Below are 17,843 nucleotides of genomic sequence, written 5' to 3' on the forward strand. Positions count from 1 at the left end.
TAAATCGCAAAAAATAAACTTACCCGCCCTCGTGACCGGTGAATTTTCTTGGAAGTAACGAGAAGCAGCGACCGCCGCGACTAGCTCGGGAAACGGAGAACGCGATTGTAATTACCGTTGAAATCCTACGTCGTCGAATAACACGAAACAAAATTTTGCGTCAGGAAGATTATTTGAACGATGCCTTTATTTGTCTTCTAAAATTGATGTAATCAAACTGCAGAGGGCATTAATTAGCGAAATCTTTCAGTATTTGTGCCATTCCATTAGGATTGTCCTTTGGTACCTGCGGAATCGAATAATCATTGTAAAGAAACTGGAGGTAATCTTTAAGAAGAATTTAATGAATTTTGTTTACCATGTGCCCAGCTCTGTCCACCCAGTATAACGCGAAATTACCCTGAGACTTCGAGTAGCCCTCGATGATATTATTTACAACCATTGGAACTCTCTTTGCATTGTTCCAGGCAGTGGCGTTCTTCCACTTTAGTTTTTCAACCCAGTTAATGGTACCTAAACATTACACCAATAGAAATTATAGTTCCTTGAAAGTAGTAGAAAATATTTGCAAATCAGATGAGTAGCTTGCTGGCTTATGTTTTAAAAATGAAAAGGAAAATGAAAAAAATGTATTCTGAAGTTGATTTACGATGATAGACACAAGTTACCTGGAGTGTCAACTATAAGATCCATGTGACCAGTCAGCACCACCACTTTCAAGTCAGTCTGATTCAGCAGCTGCTCCACTAGTATTCAAAAATAATTAAAATAATTACCGCTCTTTTGTACGTTACATCTGAAACCTTCAATTTAGAAGTACCTTTATCAATAACAGGTTTCATAAAGTCTTCCGATAAGTTGGCGAACACAGTATTGGATTGTTTACCATGATCGACGGGTAAGTCAAGATCCTCTTTCACGGGACCATTCATCAATTCTTTTAAAGAATTACTACCGAATACGGAACCGTCTGCAATTTTCATACAAATACAATAAACGATCTTCAATTGACATTACTACTATAGGATCAAAGGCAAAGAGGAATACGTACTGCTGACGGACATTGGGTCGGTTAAAAATTTCTCTATATTGGGGATACGTGTATAAGTGGATGTCATTTTCGTCAAGATGTTGTAGAAGTCGATATTGCCGGTAACATCAAAAATTGCATTCTGCGTATTTGCCCATAAAACGGTTGCTGTCTTCCACGTGCCCCGTTCTACAGCTCGCTTCGTCATCTGAGCCGCTTGGTCGATTTTTTCGTAACCGGCGCGGTCGATCATACCCTGTGAAAATATTTTCCTTTCGTGTAATAATACAGTTCGTTGTACGAGAATACAATTAAACGATTATCGTACCGTGGCTTGTAAAAATGGTGCCCAAGTCATCACTGAATCAATGGGGGAGATCCAAGCATCACCGAGAGCAACGCCTTTCAAGTTACTCTGAATGCTTCCTGCCTGCTGAGCCTGCGATTCAAAAATGCCAACAATGAACCGGATGTTGTAAAAATTGAATCTAAACCAGGGGCCACTTTGTGGAAGCGGAGGTTAGCGGAGGTTAGCGGAGGTTAGCGGAGGGCCGCATCTTTTAAAATGATTGTATTCATTAGTTAACTTTGCATTTCGGAAAGGTATAAATTGTACCATAAAAATGGTACATATCGACGTGGCCGTCCTAGTGGAAAATACGAGACGAATCTTCGGTCGCGCACGGGAAGGAAATTCCACAAAAAAACTGTTAGCGTTTCTAAACGAACATTTAATTGTATTTTACCTTATACCAGGTAAGGGCAAATTCCGCCCCCATTTTTCCTCCATACGATTCGGTGGTAATATATGTAGGTACATTTGAAAACCGTGGTAGCTCCTTTATAAATCCTTTGATGCATTCTAAAAGATCGTTTGCAATTTGTGCATTCGTCGTCGCGTATGCTGACGGTGATGTGGTGTAACTGTAGCCAGTCCCCACTGGATTATCGATGAAAAGAACATTGTAATCTTTAACCTACGAATAAAAGAATCTTGGATTTATTTTGTCGATAACGATATCAAGATTGAAAAAAACGCGATAAAGTTTGTGTAATTAAATTGAGAACAGACAAAGAAGAGATTGAACGTTTTATCGATGGATCTAACTGACACGTTGAGATTAGCTGCGTTTCCCTACCCAAGTGTAATTTCTTGGTTTTAAGTCGACGTCCAGAGGTCCAAGTTCTTCGAAATTTCCATAAGTGGTGGACGATGAACCTGGTCCACCTTGCAGCCAAATAACCAGTGGCTTTTCATAGTAGGATTGAACATTTGCAGTGGTGTAATACAGCCACCAGAACATGTTTGCATTCGGACGAACCGTCACGTATCCCCATTCTTGTTCCCCAGGACCAAATCCTTTCTTTGCTGTAATAAAAGATACGATTTTTAATACGTGCACTTCTCGTTGCAAAAGACTAGTAGCGTAAGCGATGAGCGTTTAAGAGGGATGCCTAAGTATATTTGCTAAGTTTTTAGGATGTGACAAAGCAAATACAAAGAAAGAAACTTTTTCACAGGATAATACTGATCTCATTCTTTGAATTTCTTATCTATTAGGAATTTCACTAAAATGTCTTTCGTACAGATGAATTTTGCATAATAATCTTTCATCTCTGAGACGTCCGATTTACGTATTTAGAACTCCAATTCCTTTAGAAATAATATTTCGAGTTTCTTATTAAATTTTGCTAATTATCTAAGACATTAGGTAAGTAAAGATTATTTTTTTAAACATAAAAAAGCTATATTTGTTATATTTGTAATACTCACCTAAGGATTTAGAGGTAAAGCAAAGGGCCACGAGAATGAGTATCAAGAACCTCATAATTGTTGCCAGAATGACAGTCGATCAAAGACTAAACATCAACACTTTACAATCCTCGGTCTGTCTACATTAACTCGTCCCGCTCGTTCTTATTTATCGTATTGATAATACAAGTATATGCTTCGTCACATATACAATTGTCTTGATTATATAAACGCTGATATCTAAAAAGCTGTTTAAATTAAAGCACTCGAACATATTTTTTTTTTTTTTACTGAAAAATTCATAATCTTCTTAGGTGATCAATGACAATGGTCTAATCCTAGTGGGAAAAAAATCAAACACGGGTACAATCTGCTTGTTTGTATCATTTTTGAAGATCTTCTTAAATATCGGCTGTACTCCGTCTATAGTCATATAATAGAAAACAAAACGGTAGATATGCATATAGAAACGATAAGAAAGCAATCGTATGATTATTTTATAATACTGAAACGTACTTATGTATCTCGAAAATATTCAATATCCTTGTCTGAAGAAAATTCAAGGAAAAACTTTTACTAATCAATTCTACCGTAGCTTTCTCCAGCTCAAGTGTAGTGTCCATATTTGTGAAGATCTAACTCCGAACCGTCTTCGAATAATTTTATTTGCAATTGCTTTGGCGATGCTCAGGGTTGGTTCGCTTTTTTTTTTAAATATGCATTCATTTATTGCTAAAGCCGTATAAGTACGACGTCGTTGTCGACAGAGCGTAAAATGTTAAACAGTGTTATTCTGAACAGGATAGTCTTATCTTTCATTAGAGAGCGATCGATTAGATACACAGGGATTGATTAATTCTTGCGTTCAAAAATTCCCCATTCGTTGATGTCTCAATCTGTTGCAATCAGAAGACTTCTTCGACATATTTAATTGATTCTTATTAATTTGTTTCATTTCAAATACTTCACGAACACAATGAAACTCTTTTCCTGACAATTTCCCCAAGTTTCCAAACACCTTGAACACCTTCGTTGATTTTCACGGATAGATCGTTGACATCGATTGGCTAACGGAAGTGATAATGAAAAATCATTGATCTGTTTGGACGAGGGGAATGGTCGATTATGACGACTACATGCGCATATAAATGAGTTGTTCGTGAAATCAAGTCTCAAGGAGGAAGGTCAAATTCATGGTGAATTCCCGAAAAAAACTTGAAGAATCCGTCTGTTTCTCGGTTTTGGTGACATTGATGTAATCGTGCCACTTTGCTAGAACCGACAGAACAGGAACTGCTTCGTTTCTGTGCCATGATTCTGGAATGTGAACGTAGATTCGCCGAGGCTGGAAACTATTGATACGATCAATGAATAATTCACTGCTGGTTAAAGATCTCCTCTCCATGGAATTTCGTTTCTCCACTACGACGAAATTCTTCAAATATCTTTCGATGCTGTTTTGTACACTGACTTTAGTACCTGGAGACATTAGATTGCTAAAGATTAAAGTTATCTAATTAGACATTAGATTGCTAAAAATTTAACGTGTTAATAACGAGATATAGAAGTCTTTTCATCCGTCAGTAATTGTTTTTTAATCTTGCTAGTTCCTTATTTACATGTACAAATTTTAACGATTCCAAGGATGAACGACTTCCAGTCGAATTATTCACGCTATATTATATAAATGAGAGCGAGAAAAGTATTTGGGAATAATTGCGAAAGGTACGTTTTCACTTTATCCATTATCTCCACGATCTTTCTCGCGACGTCGAACGAGCAACATACATACATCGGGAAAGTGAACAACGAGACAAACCGAGCACCAATTAACACGTTCATCTTTGTACCAGTGAAATTTCATTACCTTTTTCCTGCCTGAGAAATAATTCTTTCCTCTTCATACTTCAAATTCATCAAACATATTTTCTAACAAAGTAATTTCAATCGTGTGCATCAGGTCCCCTGAAAAAGTGAAGAAGACAAAAAGTGAAGAAGGATATTTCAAGAACGACCTACTTATTAAATGTATTAATTAAAGAAGTAGGTACTTCAAGAAATGTGTAATCAAAGGCAAATACAGTGTGCGAGACCCTTTCTTACTTTCAGAATCGCTGGGTAACAATGAAATAAAAATAGACTACCGTTTCCTTCAGAAGCAAGCTTATTTTTGTCACTGTCTCCGATTGTCTTGAAAAAGAGAAATCGCGGTTAAATGATCATTCCCAGAAACAAGTTGATAAAATTGCATGTTTTTCGCAAAATTTCGACAACCACCGGTGTGTCCCTGATGACTGCGACGGGGAAAATCACAGTGAAGAATACTTTAAACACACTCGACCTCACCGTTCAATTAAAATTCGTTTATATTTACTTGACTTCCGTTAGAAAACTAGGATTAGAGGTACGTGTCTACTATATCTAGCCAATCTTTTACAACATGATCGATGCGTGTAACAGATTACGCAATTGGTTGTGCTACGAAGTTGAGGAAATGTAGCACGGTATGTATCGTTATAAAGATCCTAGTCACGAACATCTTTTATCGTGTAGTCTGAAGCTTCAATCTTCCTACCTATTGCAATGCGAACCAGTGCAAGTATGTTTGAATGATTCTTTTCTTCGTATCACTGTCTCTGAAACACAGACAATGTACTTAACAAGCTAAAGTGAACTGGAGCGAGATTCGCTCTAGAGCCAACCCTTTTTCGGCTATTCGTTGAGATTTTCACCCACTAAATACAATGGCGAAAACTCTTTTTTCGTCAACTCTTACACCGTTTGGCCTGTACAAAAGTGACAGAAAGTCTAAATGGTATCAAGATTTTCAATCTTAGATACGGGTTGGCTAATAATTGAATTGCTTGTTTAGCGGACAAATCTAATCAATGTTCACGATTGAACGATTAAGAAATTGAAGTGTCAAGCAGTGTCAAGCAGCTAGATAAGTAATTTTCTCTGGAAAGAGAGCGATGGTAACGATCGAAGTTAATGGTAATTGATACCATAATTATTACTTTGAATAAATTGATACTTAACAACGGAGAAATGCTCTCTATCGCGCATTGAACGCGTACGTACGTTGAAAGTGAAAAATAGTTACAACGGAGAAAGTGACATCGTCATCGCTCGAGTATTCGTCGTTGAAGCACGATTAAAAAGAAATATATATTTCTCAATGTTTGCCACACACACACACACATAGGTGGACGAATAAAAAGGTACAATCAAAACGTTAGAAAAATTTAATTTTAATCTAGTTTCAGTTTTGAAGTTGAAATAAAAGAAACTGAACCTAAGTCGATTTGTCAATTGCTTCCTCGTATGCCTTCGTTGTTGGTATTCTCTAAGACAATATCAATCGATCAATTGACCCGACGAAACACGCTTTCACGCGTTAGCGATTGTAGATTATGTGATTCCTGAAATTGGTATGCACGAGATGGCTGAACGTTTGATGCTTTGTCACGTATTTGCTGTAGGTTTTCCCTCAGCATGAACATAATTACTGAAACAAAGGAAAAGGAGTGAAATTAGACGCATCAGTTTTCAGAATTATGGGTAAATAACTTACAGTATTCTTTAGTAACATAAAAAGCAACTACCCTCAGGTTGAACAGGATCTTTTCGTGTTGCACAACTTGATTTGACTGTGTCTATACTTACAAATTGAAAGTAATTATCATTATATAAGCCAGGTGTAGGATTATCTTCAGGAAAAAGCAAACAATTTCATCCGAATTCCATGTCAGTATCAAACAAAAAATCATCCTCTTATATAAGAAGCAATCATTCATTTCTACACCGTGAAAGTTCAACCGACAAAGATATAATTTCATCGATCCAGGCAAGTGGCCTTTAATAACGAACCTTCGAAACGAGATAACGTAGGTTCATTGACAAGACCAATTACATATCGACGCCGTCTGTACAATTAGAAAGATCGATCAAATCATGAATGTTCTGTTCGGATGAGTTCAAGTAATAAAGATAATAGAAATAATAGAAATAATAGCCGACAGGATGCGACGATCGAGATAATGAGGAACAGACGATAATGAGGGACAAAGCGATGAACGAGCGCGAGGAAGAACTAACTCCGCGGCTTTTCGAACAAGGTCGCTTAAGCATAAATGTCGATTCTTTCAGAATCGAATTAAGGGTGAGAGCAGGGGTGGGACGCGACGTTGTATGAATATGCAAAATAAAAATTAATTACAGCCTTTGTTCACTTAACGAAATGCAACTTATACACGGATTCTCCATTACGCGATTTCGAAAAAGTATTCCACTTGCGTGTTTTACGTAACCCCTGGAAGGGAACGACACTTTTTCTTTCTCATCCTACACAGCTATACTGATCAAATATTTATCTTCTCTCTTTCGTTTTACAAATGAATCCGACAGTTTCTTACCGATTTATGATACAAAAAATTTTGAATAAATTCGTAAATTCATCGGTAGGGACACTTTCTTGTGTTACCAACATTTACTACTGACCAATAGTTTAGGAAAAGACAGACTGTAAATGTTGTAATTTCAGTCGAATCGCCTTGCTGCTCACGTGGGGCTATTTGGCTATTCATACAAATGCAAAATCGTGGTACGCGCTTATTGTACATAGTTGTTGAGTCGTTATTGCGTACAAATAATATCAAGAGTTTCTAACACGTTTTTTGTACCTTGTATTCCTAATTATATAACATAATTATATAACAGTTTGACGATACAACCTTCCTAAGGAAAGGTTACAAATTCGTAACGACTAACGTTCTACATGCAAAAGAAAAAATTTCTTTTAATATTAGATAGATTAGAATATTAAAAAGAAAAAGAAGAAATGGTACGAATAAAGATAAGTTTAAATATATTTGAAAAGGAATAAAGTTTGTTAAACGGATATGTCAGCAGTGAAATTTAATTTCCGAAAACACGAAACAGCATCGATCGTGTATTTTTGGCGAATTTTAATGACCGAAGTTAGTTTACCTTAGCAGACGAATGGCGTGGAACAGATTGGTATCGTATATTTCCACAGACACGCCTCCAAAGAAACAAAAGCTGCGACTAGTTTATCCTAATCCTATTGCTTTATGCGCGATAAAAAGTGACAGAAATATTTACTCAAACAGTGTTCGTTGAATCTGTAATAAACATCATCAAATCACTTCTAGTATTCGGTGTTAAATATACCTTATTGATTAATACTTGTTATACGACATACATATAAGAAACCATTTACAGAAAAGCCATAACAGTATATCCTCCGGGTCGAAAACGACAAACCGGAAGAGCTGTCGGCGTGAATATTTTAGAGTTGTTTCCTTCGATCATTATGGCTAGCCCTATCACAACAGTAATCGTGAAACAAACCTTAGCTTGATGCGACTGCCATGCCGGAAGACGTTTAAGACTTTCATGTAAACACGACTCATTAAGACGTACAGAAAGATGTTACTTTCATTCGCATACATTTTTTCTTTTTAACGCCTCTTATGCGTTCTGCAAATTAATCCGAAATTACGGACGAATCCTCTCTCGTTCAAATTACATCTCTTTCCTTAATTTTTCATACTTCCTACCTGTAAAAAAATTAGAAAACTTTCTCTGTCAGTTTTGCATCTACATTAAAGTACTTGAAATGAAAAAGGAAAAAAAAAAGAGTTAAATTTGGACATTACTTTTACCGTGAAACTTACGAAACCGATTTACGATCTTTGAAATTCAAAGGTAAGACGAAAAAACCAGACATCGGAATCGTGAGGTCAAGGAATCGGGTCGAAGAAGTCATGTAATGAAGAATTCCTGTACAATGTTACAAATGTGGCCAACTACACGTGTACGCAACGAGCAGGTTGATCGATTGCACAAGCTGCCAGCAGAATCGCCCGCAGAAACTTCTAACGTGTAGGAAACTAACGCTCGGTAGTCATTTTGAATCGAGCTTCCTGGTTAGATCAAGAACTTTCTCACCTACAACAATTTTTTATAGACTATTATCTGGTCCTGAGCTTAGGCAGACGATTTTGCGTCTAACAATAAGAATGCAAGAAGAGTAATGTTTACTTGAATATTAATCGATGCAAATGCAAGTCTAAATTAGTTATACAAGCACTAATGTTAATTTTATAAATTTTATTTGAGCTAGGGCCCTTTTTCGGAGCTTGCCTTAGACCCCCGAAATCTCAGGGCCGGCCCTGACTATTATGTGCTTTGATACAAAATTGATATGAAAAAATTATTCGTAAATTTATAAGATATTGTACATATAGAAGTCATTGTAAATCAATCAAGTTACTCTTACTTCCTTTACCATAACGTTACATGATATTGTAATCGTTCTGTAGACCTTTCTCCTCCGCGACAAATAAATATGAATGCGTACGAGTAATAAATAACCTCACGTTCTCATAAATAAGGTTATAAAAATCGTTTAAGATCCTCAATAAGCATTTTCTTGTATAGAAATGGTTGAAAGTATAGATCCTTAAAGAGTATTCGAAAAGAAAGATACCTGGTACCAGCTGAAAATTTTTTCTTTTCTCGTCAGTGAATGACGTAGCCATTAAAAATAGGATTAGTTAAAAGTCACTTTCTCCAGCTGTTCACTTCGTGCCTTCTAACGATGTTTGACGATGATTAGATATCTTCATCGATCATAAAAGATCTTAGACGACAATCGATCACAATGGAAACCAGTTCCTATTGATGTAAAAAAAGTGTTTCGTTTTATTAAAAAAAAAATCCGAGATAAACATCTGAAATCTCATATTATAAAACAGAAAGTTATGATCAATTGATAAACAAATATAATGAAAATACAGAACATTACCAGGGAGATCTTTTATGTTTCTTCTGGCCATCGTAAGAAACAACGAAGCGCGAAATTTTAGACTTGAAATAAGTAAAATGCTTTACTTGGCTGCTATGTCAATTATTTTCAATAAATTGCAGGTGTACTGGTACGTCTCAAGAATTTCTCCTCCATTTATCATTATCTGTAATCAACAAATTATTTAATTTTGTATCATTCGAATGCTCACCGCACCGTTTAAGGTTATATTTGAAAAACACGCGTCGAAATATCGCGTTTGACGCGAAGTTACCTCCTATCGATGCGTAACATACAAGATAAACAACCCATAAATTTGAAACACTTTCTCGGAAGTAGTGAAAAGGGTTTCTAAATTTGTTTTTTAAAGAATAGCAGTAAAAAAAGTGAAATCTATTTCGTGTATATTCTCGAAAAATTCTGTGTACCTTGGTCTCAATGCTAACCTTTTCTACGTTGGTCGAAAGTAGACAGTACATTAAATACTTTCTACTTATTGGTTATGATATGTTTCATAATCGTTATGTCAGTTTTAATTGATCAAGTTACAAAGTATGAGAAATCTTATGCTGATATTATTAAATCATATATATATATATATATTTCAACATGATTTAGAATGCATAAAAACTGAATGCGTAAGAACCTTTTTTTCTTCTTTCTTTTGTAGCTATGAAACTAGGAGCTCTTAAATTACGAAGTACGATGATTTCGCATGTTTCGTAAAATGATTCAAACTCCATTGGCAATCGTACATGCTCCAGGCGCAGTGAAAGTAAGCAGTGCCATTATCCTTTGGAATTTTAAAATGGGGAGAAGACAGCTGCAACCCTAAATTGAAAGAAAGTCAAAGCGACCCGAACATGAACGTAATGAATGTAAAACTTTCAGCGGTAATCGTCGAACTTTGTACTTAAATATTCATATTTTTACTAGAAATATTATACTGTAGATTTCTATAAAAAATACGATTGGAGTAACTTTTATCGGAACATGGAAGCAAATCAATACATATGTATTACGTATAGATTACCGCGGTATATTTAAACCGACGTTTAACATTTCGCTCGTAATTAAAATTTCTAATACCGCGGAAATGAATAAGAATTATTAACTATACCGAAGCGATGTTCTCTTCTTTTTCCAGTCGTGTGGTTCTATGGAGAATAATACGTTTCAATCGAAAGGTCATGAAGATACTATGGTATTAATTTCGAGCCATTTTGATAGCCACGGAAGCAGAAGATGACTCGGTGAAAGGTATCAAATCGATTAATGTCTCAGCGAAGGAAGGAAGTCGCGAGCAGAATGAAATGAAAGTCAAAGTGACTCTGCCAATGGTAAAATCAAGTCTTTGTACCTCCGATACGATGAGCTTCGTGTTCGTGAGCTTCTTACTCATGTTTTGCGATGCATTTCTCCTTTTTCATGTAACTTACATCCTAAGGCAATTAGATGTACTTTCAGGAAGGAAGATACAAACAACTTCCTCTTCTATGGAGCCTGCAGTGATCAATACTTCCTTCTGCAGATTCTTAGAGGGTTAGCATAAATAAGAAATTTCTAGTTACATATGCATACATATACTTTTATATTGACGTTATTTTGTTCTTGAACTTGAAGCATCAGTTTAGTATATTTACACACATTTCAATAATTATTCATGTCGCGTGTTTTTGAACTAATAAAATATTCCAAATGTTGAGTCACTGTGTATATGGTTATAATGAATTCAAGCTCGTTTTCGTAGCGATTCCTGTATAATTGTAAAAGAAACCACGACGACCATGACACCGAATATTTTGCTCATCGGTTTCTCGATGATTTATTTTCTAAATCTTAGGAAGAGGCTGTGAAAGAGTTAGAGGAGAAAGAAGCAGTAGGCCAACTTGGAAAATACCAGAGAGACTCGTGAACTACCTAATTGCTTTCTTCAGATTAGCTCTCCAGAAGGAAGACGTTAAATCCTTAATTATTGTTAACAAGTGATTTCCATTTGTATTACGTAAACATTAATTACTATCGCTTGATTAATTCACCGATTAGAATACGAAGATTTAAGGGGAAATTAATTAGGAAATTGATGTAAATCAAATTCAGTATAAGCGTGACACCGATTTGACGGTCATCGATAACAATTTCTCCTTATATCTTTCTCGAGCTACTTGCTTCTTTTTTCCCTCATTCTTCGATTTCTTTCTCCTTTTTTTGCTGCTTTCGAACCGCCTAAAAATTGTAAAAAAGTTTCACCGTAAACCGAAGATCCCCGTCGGGTTTCCGTGGCACGCAAGCAAATTTCGCGAGCTCTGAGGGTCATTAATATTTTATACGGTGCACGACCGATAATTTCGTTCCCATTCCTTGTTCGTGGCAACTCTCACATTGCATCTAATCTTCTCTTCATGGTTGCGTAATCTGTGTTCTGGTGCCCAGGGCGATTCAGTTGGGCAACGCGCGAGATCCTGTTGAAGACACGTGGACCCCCGAAACTTGTCCGGAGGGCTAAAAGACCGCACGAGTTGAACCAGGAATTCGTAACTACCTGAACCACGACACGGAAATCAAAACCGGAATGAATTAGAAACGCGAGGAAGACTGTATTAACCCTTGGACAATGAAAACTGGCTCCTTCGAGACCCATTGTGAAACAGTGAGAAAATGAATTTATAGCAAAATATCTTGCAGTCCATCGAGGAGAGTACATTTTTCTTATTACTATGAATTGTATTGTAAATCTAATCTAGAATTAGTTTTAGGATGGGTCAGGCGTGACCTAGAAGAGAAAATTGATTGATTTCAACGAATTGATGGGTAATTTATAAATCACTTTCCCGGCATTACACAATTGTATAAAATGCTCGAACAGTGGTAGGTATCAGTGAAAGCAAACAACTGCACAATCATCCAACGCTCATTTGTGTTCACGATTGAATACCAGCATTCGTTATCTTCTCTGGTGAACCAACTTCGTGTTGACGGATATTGTTTTCTTCTTTCACTCCGGTTGCATCCTCGAAGGGGCACAGGTGCACTCGTTTAAACAATTTCTCAGATTTTATTAATTCCAGATAAAGAGGACAATGACATTAATAATTGAAAGAAACATCAATGAACGTATCAAGCGTTACTTGATCTTACTTGGATTGCTTCAAGCAAATTAACAGATTACCTTATAGAAGGAGCTATTGTAAGGACACGATCTTCTAGTTCTTCAAGGTGCCGGCTAATGACGACAGTTCGAAAGCGTACACGTGGGAAAAAAGTGAAGCGATCGTGGAACAATGTTATGAAAAAATTCACGTTTCGTGTCAGGTTCGCTGGTAGCACCTAAATGCCCCTTTTACCTTCTGGCCGACGAGTAACGACGCGAAGTTAAGATCCCCTCCAGAGGAAGAGAGTTCAGGATGTAGCGTTGAGACCCCCATATTGCATCGCGAAGCTACTCTATGGTACCCCTCCTCGACGTGTCTTCTATGCTTAGGGCGACTAGACGCTTAGGCGGAGGAACGTTCGCTATAAAAGGCCCCGGTATCACGAGGAATTCGTCAGAAAAGTGACGAACCGTAACAAAAAAAAAAAAAAAAAAAAAGAAGGCAGCAGCAGTTGCCGTTTTTTCTCGTCTGCCGCTGTGTGAACGACACACATCTCCTTTGTGAAGATGCGGTCTAGCCTGGTCAGTGTAACAAGTATACTTGCCACCCTCTTACTAAATTCTAATGGACTCTTTTGGTTCTTCGATAAATCGTGTACCAAGTGCACCTGCTGTGAATTGTGAGATTATTGTTGCACGTGGAGGAGTGATAACGTCATAGATACCGATGATCAAGTAGTGAACTGTTCCGTTGGGATTGTTAACACGTTGAGTGCCATGATAGAAACAGCTATCAGTTCTTAGTTATTGAAAGAGTTTCAATTAGGGGCAAATTTAAGTTTGGTTCCTGTACCTATGATAGGAACTTGGATAGATTTTAATTATGTTGTCTATTTTCTAGGTGCTGTACCTAAGTAGGTATTCTCGTCGTGCAGAATGGAAAGTCGAGCAACGTACTCGTGCCTCGAATGATCATCTCTCGTGAAACTGCACCAAAGCTTATTTTCTAGGCCCATTTACCTTTTCTGGTTTCTTTCTGACCATCTTCCTTCAGGAAGGCACAGTGTTGCATGTAACATTGTCAAATGTAACCTCGTTAGTATTCCTCTTGCAAATGAAAATTCTAACGATGGAGAGCGTCGAACGCATCGAAAGTACCACGGCACATTACACTTTTCCCTTTCTATCGTTAACGTAACATCCACGGGTCACTTTCCATTCATCTTTTGTATTACTTTCGTAAACGCGTCCACGGTCCGCGTGTTCATTATATTAGATCGACAACGACGATACATGTTAACGAGGGTATACGATGAAAAATCAGATAACGTTCTGCTCGTTAAACTTGTCGGTCCTTGATCTTGACATCTTGGCTGATGGTAATCGTCGCAACAGGAGCGGAACGAGCAACCGATCGACGAATGCCCAAACGGCAGAAAAATAAAAAAGAGAGAAACATGTATGGATCGGGGTGAAAAACGAAATTGAGAAGGCCCACTTTCGCGTGGGTCCAGCGTTAATGAACAACCTCGAGTTTCACGATCAGCCGAGGTTTCCTCTTTCAGCTTGTAAGAGGAAGAAAAATAAACCGAGCCACGTACGACCCCGTTCACGGACTTGTTTACGTCCATTCGCGTTACTTTACGCTTGGACACTTTCATTTTTTGAGGGACAAGCTCATAAAACCCGTAAGATATATTATCCATCATTCCAAAGGCATCAACTGTTGGTACTTGTAATTTTCCATTATACCATTCTCTCTCTTTGTTCTCGTATTCTGTTCCTGTAGGTCGTTCCGATCGATATTTATAAAAGAATAGCTTGATTGTCGTACTTACTGAACGTTAACACCTTGGCAGGCGATGGTAGGAAGGATAACGTGCGAAGGCCAAGTATAGATTGAAATCAGGCTGCTAATTATTAAGTATAATGCTCGTGTATGAAGTTGCTGTTTCAGATCTTATCGGTAGTTTATGAATTTTTAGCAGCTAGTATTGTGTTACTAGGTAATTACGAAGCTGGTACAGTCACCTAGATGACTAGCGTGCCATGGTTACTTCATTTGCATTTCTGGCCGTAACGTTCACTGCTTGCTTTCTTCCTACTGCATTCAATTGATCTCAAATTCTGTTTCCGTAAACAATACATTTTTCACGAACATTTATCTATTTTATGGTTAAAATAATTCGGATCTTCTTTTCAGCTACTCCTAGGTTGCTTCTTTTTAGTCTCCACCCTTGGAGATCCAATCAGAACAAAGAAAGAGTAAGTAGTAATTAATTAAATAATTAGTAACGTAGAGATCAGAATTGTAAAGGAAAACACCGTACATTTTAGAGCTCCGTTAAGTCCTCCCCCAAGCCAGTATGGACCACCATCGGCCTCTTATGGAGTCCCAAACGTAGGAAGCTCTTACAACGCGCCGTCCGATTCTTATGGCGCCCCACTGCCTTCGTCTTCTTACGGTGCACCATCGGGATCTTCCTCTCACGGTGGATCATTCGGACCTTCTTCGTCTTACGGTGCTCCATCGGGACCTTCTTCCTCGTACGGTGCACCCTCAGGACCTTCTTCCTCTCACGGTGCGCCATCATCGTCCTACGGTGCCCCGTCTTCCTCTTACGGTGCTCCATCTTCCTCTTACGGTGCCCCATCAGGACCATCTTCTTCTTACGGTGCCCCATCATCGTTTGACCATGGTAGCTCCTTCGGTGGCGACCAAGGATACAGCAGTGGTGGGTCCTTCGGTGATCATCACAGTGGCGGAGGCCACGGAGGAGATCATGGAAGTGGTGGAGGAGTATCTTCCTCTTATGGACCCCCATCTCAATCCTATGGTCCCCCAGCTCAATCTTACGGGCCTCCTGCTCAACCACAAGGAAGATGGGAGAAGAAGCTGACATGGAAGCCGGAATGGAAGCAAATCTGGAAAACAGAGCAGAAGTTGACTTGGAAGCAAGAATGGAAGAAGGTTCAAGTTCCAGTGTGGAAAGAGATTCAGGTTCCGGCTTGGAAGGAGGTTAAGGTATCAGCCTGGAAGAAGGTCCAGAAGCCTGTCTGGAAGGAGATCCAAGTGCCAGCATGGAAGGAAGTTCAAGTACCTGCATGGAAGAAGGTCTGGAAGCCGGTGTGGAAGGAAATACAGGTGCCAATATGGAAGGAAGTCCAGGTGCCGGACTGGAAGAAAATCTGGGTACCTGAATGGATCAAGGTCGGTATTCCTGGTGAACAATACGTTGGCAAGGATCAGCATGGCTGGCAATACACGAGCCACGATCTCTGGAAGAAGAAATTGATCTGGAAACCAGTATGGAAGAAGATCTGGAGAACGGAGAAGAAGCAGGCTTGGGCCAGTGACAAGAAGTTGGAATGGAAGGCTGAATGGAAACAGATCTGGAAAACTGAGAAGAAGCAGGTTTGGGTTTCCGACAAGAAGTTAGTCTGGAAGGAGGAGTCGGTTCAAGTTTGGGTACCAGAGAAAAAGCAAATTTGGGTCACGCAGAAGAAGCAGGTATGGAAAGACGAATGGAAGAGCAAATGGGTGCCGGTTTGGAAGGACGTACAGGTACCTGCGTGGAAGAAGATATGGAAGCCCGTTTGGGAGAAAGTTTGGGTGCCAGCAGAACCCCACCATGACGAACACCACCACGGCTACAAGTAAATTCTTGTCGTGAGATCGTTTTCGATCTTTCCTCATCTTGACGATAAACCGTCATCGTTGTTAAGTTTCCGCTAGTGTAGTCGTGACTCGGATCAAAGGTCCGAGTCGAAAGTCGGCTTCAAAACCGCGGTGCGTTTATCGGGCCGTCGCGTCGCGTCGTCAGCCGGGACTACATGTTCGAATTTTTCAAATCCATGGAAAATAATGTCGAACAACGTGAATAAGTTCGAACCATGGAGTCGTGTACTGTATGGATGAAATGAAATGATTACTTAGCCAGTAGAAATACTAATTATTCGTCTACAGACTGTAGACGATTTCGTTCATGATACGTATGTAATTATTTTTTTTACTTGTAAATAACAATTGTTTAGACACTTATATATACATACAGATATTTTTGTACAATGTTTGTGTATGTTACGACAATAAAATACACCTTTTTTTATCCGTACCTTCATTCAATTAAAGTTCTTCGTTGAACTGTTTTTTGAGGAGATGTGTCAGTTCCTTCCTGAACTCAACAGGAGGTAACCCAAATAAAAGTGCAAAGATATCCCTTTCAATTCCCACCGTCACACTCCATTCAGAGACAAGTAGTACACAATCCTCGAGTAGACATTAATTTTCTCGCGCTAGATGAAAGCGTGGTTTTCTAACATAAACATCGTGAAACGAAGAGAGCCTGAGAGGTAACAAGAAGAAAGAAGGAAGATGCTTTCTAGGGATAAGATGAGATTCAAGGGAACCAGCACATCCGTGGATCTTCGGGGTCGCGATTCACCTCGTCCACGACCTTTACTTTCTCCGTTCTCCTGCACGACACAGCGTGTGGGATGAGAAAGAAGCAAATGCCTGGAGACACCGGAAGTAGCACAACCCGTCAATCGTCCATGCAACTTTATACGTGATCAATTGATGCAACCTTTCACGATAGCCCTAACGAATCAAACATCTGATGTTCACAGTAAATAATAATCTCCATCGTGAATCAACGATGGGAGATTGGCGTGATGAGAAGAAAGTTTCGCCGAGAGAAAAAGTGTGGTATTAATTTTAAACGCGGTTCATTCGGAAAAGTGTTTGCCCTCGGTGAATCGATTAATTCGAATTGGTTCTTGAATACTGTACGATTAGGCAATTTCTATTCTTAACTATATGTATAGTGATCAAATGAACATAGGATCTACGATCTACAAGATAATTGATACTATTGAAGAAATATAGTATCTCAACACTTTGCTACATATTTAATAATCATTTGTGTTGAATTCAGAAATGAATTTCCATCTATTCATTGTCTTCTCTATTTATACTAGTGTAAGTCTAAGAAAAACCAACAGCACAAGAGTGCAGTAGAAGTTGGTCACGAAGACGAGTGCAGTCTTCCTCATTACTTCGACCTTAATAACGAGTATCGTTCCTCTACTTTCTTCGTCGTGATCTCACGTTAACATCGATTCGCCAGGCTTCCCT

At 38.4% G+C, this 17,843-nt stretch overlaps 3 protein-coding genes and 1 long non-coding RNA gene across 12 annotated transcripts; 1 reads left to right on the forward strand and 3 right to left on the reverse strand.

The window, feature by feature from the left end:
- Window positions 1-7: 7 nt before the first annotated feature.
- LOC117600948 (retinoid-inducible serine carboxypeptidase) lies at window positions 8-2,962 on the reverse strand. Its single transcript, XM_034317065.2, has 9 exons — window positions 2,805-2,962; window positions 2,170-2,399; window positions 1,777-2,007; window positions 1,359-1,469; window positions 1,052-1,286; window positions 821-970; window positions 669-746; window positions 359-513; window positions 8-286 (listed from the first exon to the last, which is right to left on the reverse strand). The coding sequence occupies exons 1-9, from the start codon at window positions 2,857-2,859 to the stop codon at window positions 230-232; spliced, it is 1,302 nt and encodes a 433-aa protein (XP_034172956.2). The 5' UTR covers window positions 2,860-2,962; the 3' UTR covers window positions 8-229.
- An 818-nt stretch (window positions 2,963-3,780) lies between these two features.
- Window positions 3,781-9,933, reverse strand: LOC117601025 (uncharacterized). Of its 4 annotated transcripts, none has more exons than XM_076690355.1 (9): window positions 9,616-9,933; window positions 9,298-9,485; window positions 8,483-8,756; window positions 8,157-8,365; window positions 7,773-7,927; window positions 6,358-6,439; window positions 6,079-6,291; window positions 4,651-4,748; window positions 3,781-4,262 (listed from the first exon to the last, which is right to left on the reverse strand). In XM_076690355.1, exons 8-9 carry the CDS (start codon window positions 4,685-4,687, stop codon window positions 3,949-3,951), a joined length of 351 nt encoding a protein of 116 aa, XP_076546470.1. In that variant the 5' UTR covers window positions 4,688-4,748; window positions 6,079-6,291; window positions 6,358-6,439; window positions 7,773-7,927; window positions 8,157-8,365; window positions 8,483-8,756; window positions 9,298-9,485; window positions 9,616-9,933; the 3' UTR covers window positions 3,781-3,948. The 4 variants fall into 4 exon arrangements, with proteins under 4 accessions (XP_076546470.1, XP_076546473.1, XP_076546472.1 ...); XM_076690358.1 differs by having other exon boundaries at window positions 8,471-8,756; XM_076690357.1 differs by having other exon boundaries at window positions 8,465-8,756.
- On the forward strand, window positions 9,610-17,214 carry LOC117600935 (uncharacterized). Of its 6 annotated transcripts, none has more exons than XM_076690350.1 (8): window positions 10,026-10,167; window positions 10,286-10,484; window positions 10,763-10,955; window positions 11,083-11,157; window positions 11,459-11,600; window positions 12,049-13,288; window positions 14,910-14,971; window positions 15,044-17,214. In XM_076690350.1, the coding sequence occupies exons 6-8, from the start codon at window positions 13,274-13,276 to the stop codon at window positions 16,365-16,367; spliced, it is 1,401 nt and encodes a 466-aa protein (XP_076546465.1). In that variant the 5' UTR covers window positions 10,026-10,167; window positions 10,286-10,484; window positions 10,763-10,955; window positions 11,083-11,157; window positions 11,459-11,600; window positions 12,049-13,273; the 3' UTR covers window positions 16,368-17,214. The 6 variants fall into 6 exon arrangements, with proteins under 6 accessions (XP_034172922.2, XP_076546465.1, XP_076546466.1 ...); XM_076690351.1 differs by lacking the exon at window positions 11,459-11,600 and having other exon boundaries at window positions 12,049-12,265; window positions 12,366-13,288; XM_076690353.1 differs by lacking the exon at window positions 11,459-11,600 and having other exon boundaries at window positions 12,049-12,265; window positions 12,372-13,288.
- Window positions 13,184-15,178, reverse strand: LOC143305710 (uncharacterized). Its single transcript, XR_013062818.1, has 2 exons — window positions 15,037-15,178; window positions 13,184-14,942 (listed from the first exon to the last, which is right to left on the reverse strand). It is a non-coding gene; the product is annotated as an uncharacterized LOC143305710 (long non-coding RNA).
- Window positions 17,215-17,843: the final 629 nt, after the last annotated feature.

This window comes from Osmia lignaria, chromosome 9, assembly GCF_051020975.1.
Source record: "Osmia lignaria lignaria isolate PbOS001 chromosome 9, iyOsmLign1, whole genome shotgun sequence".
Classification (NCBI taxonomy): domain Eukaryota; kingdom Metazoa; phylum Arthropoda; class Insecta; order Hymenoptera; family Megachilidae; genus Osmia; species Osmia lignaria.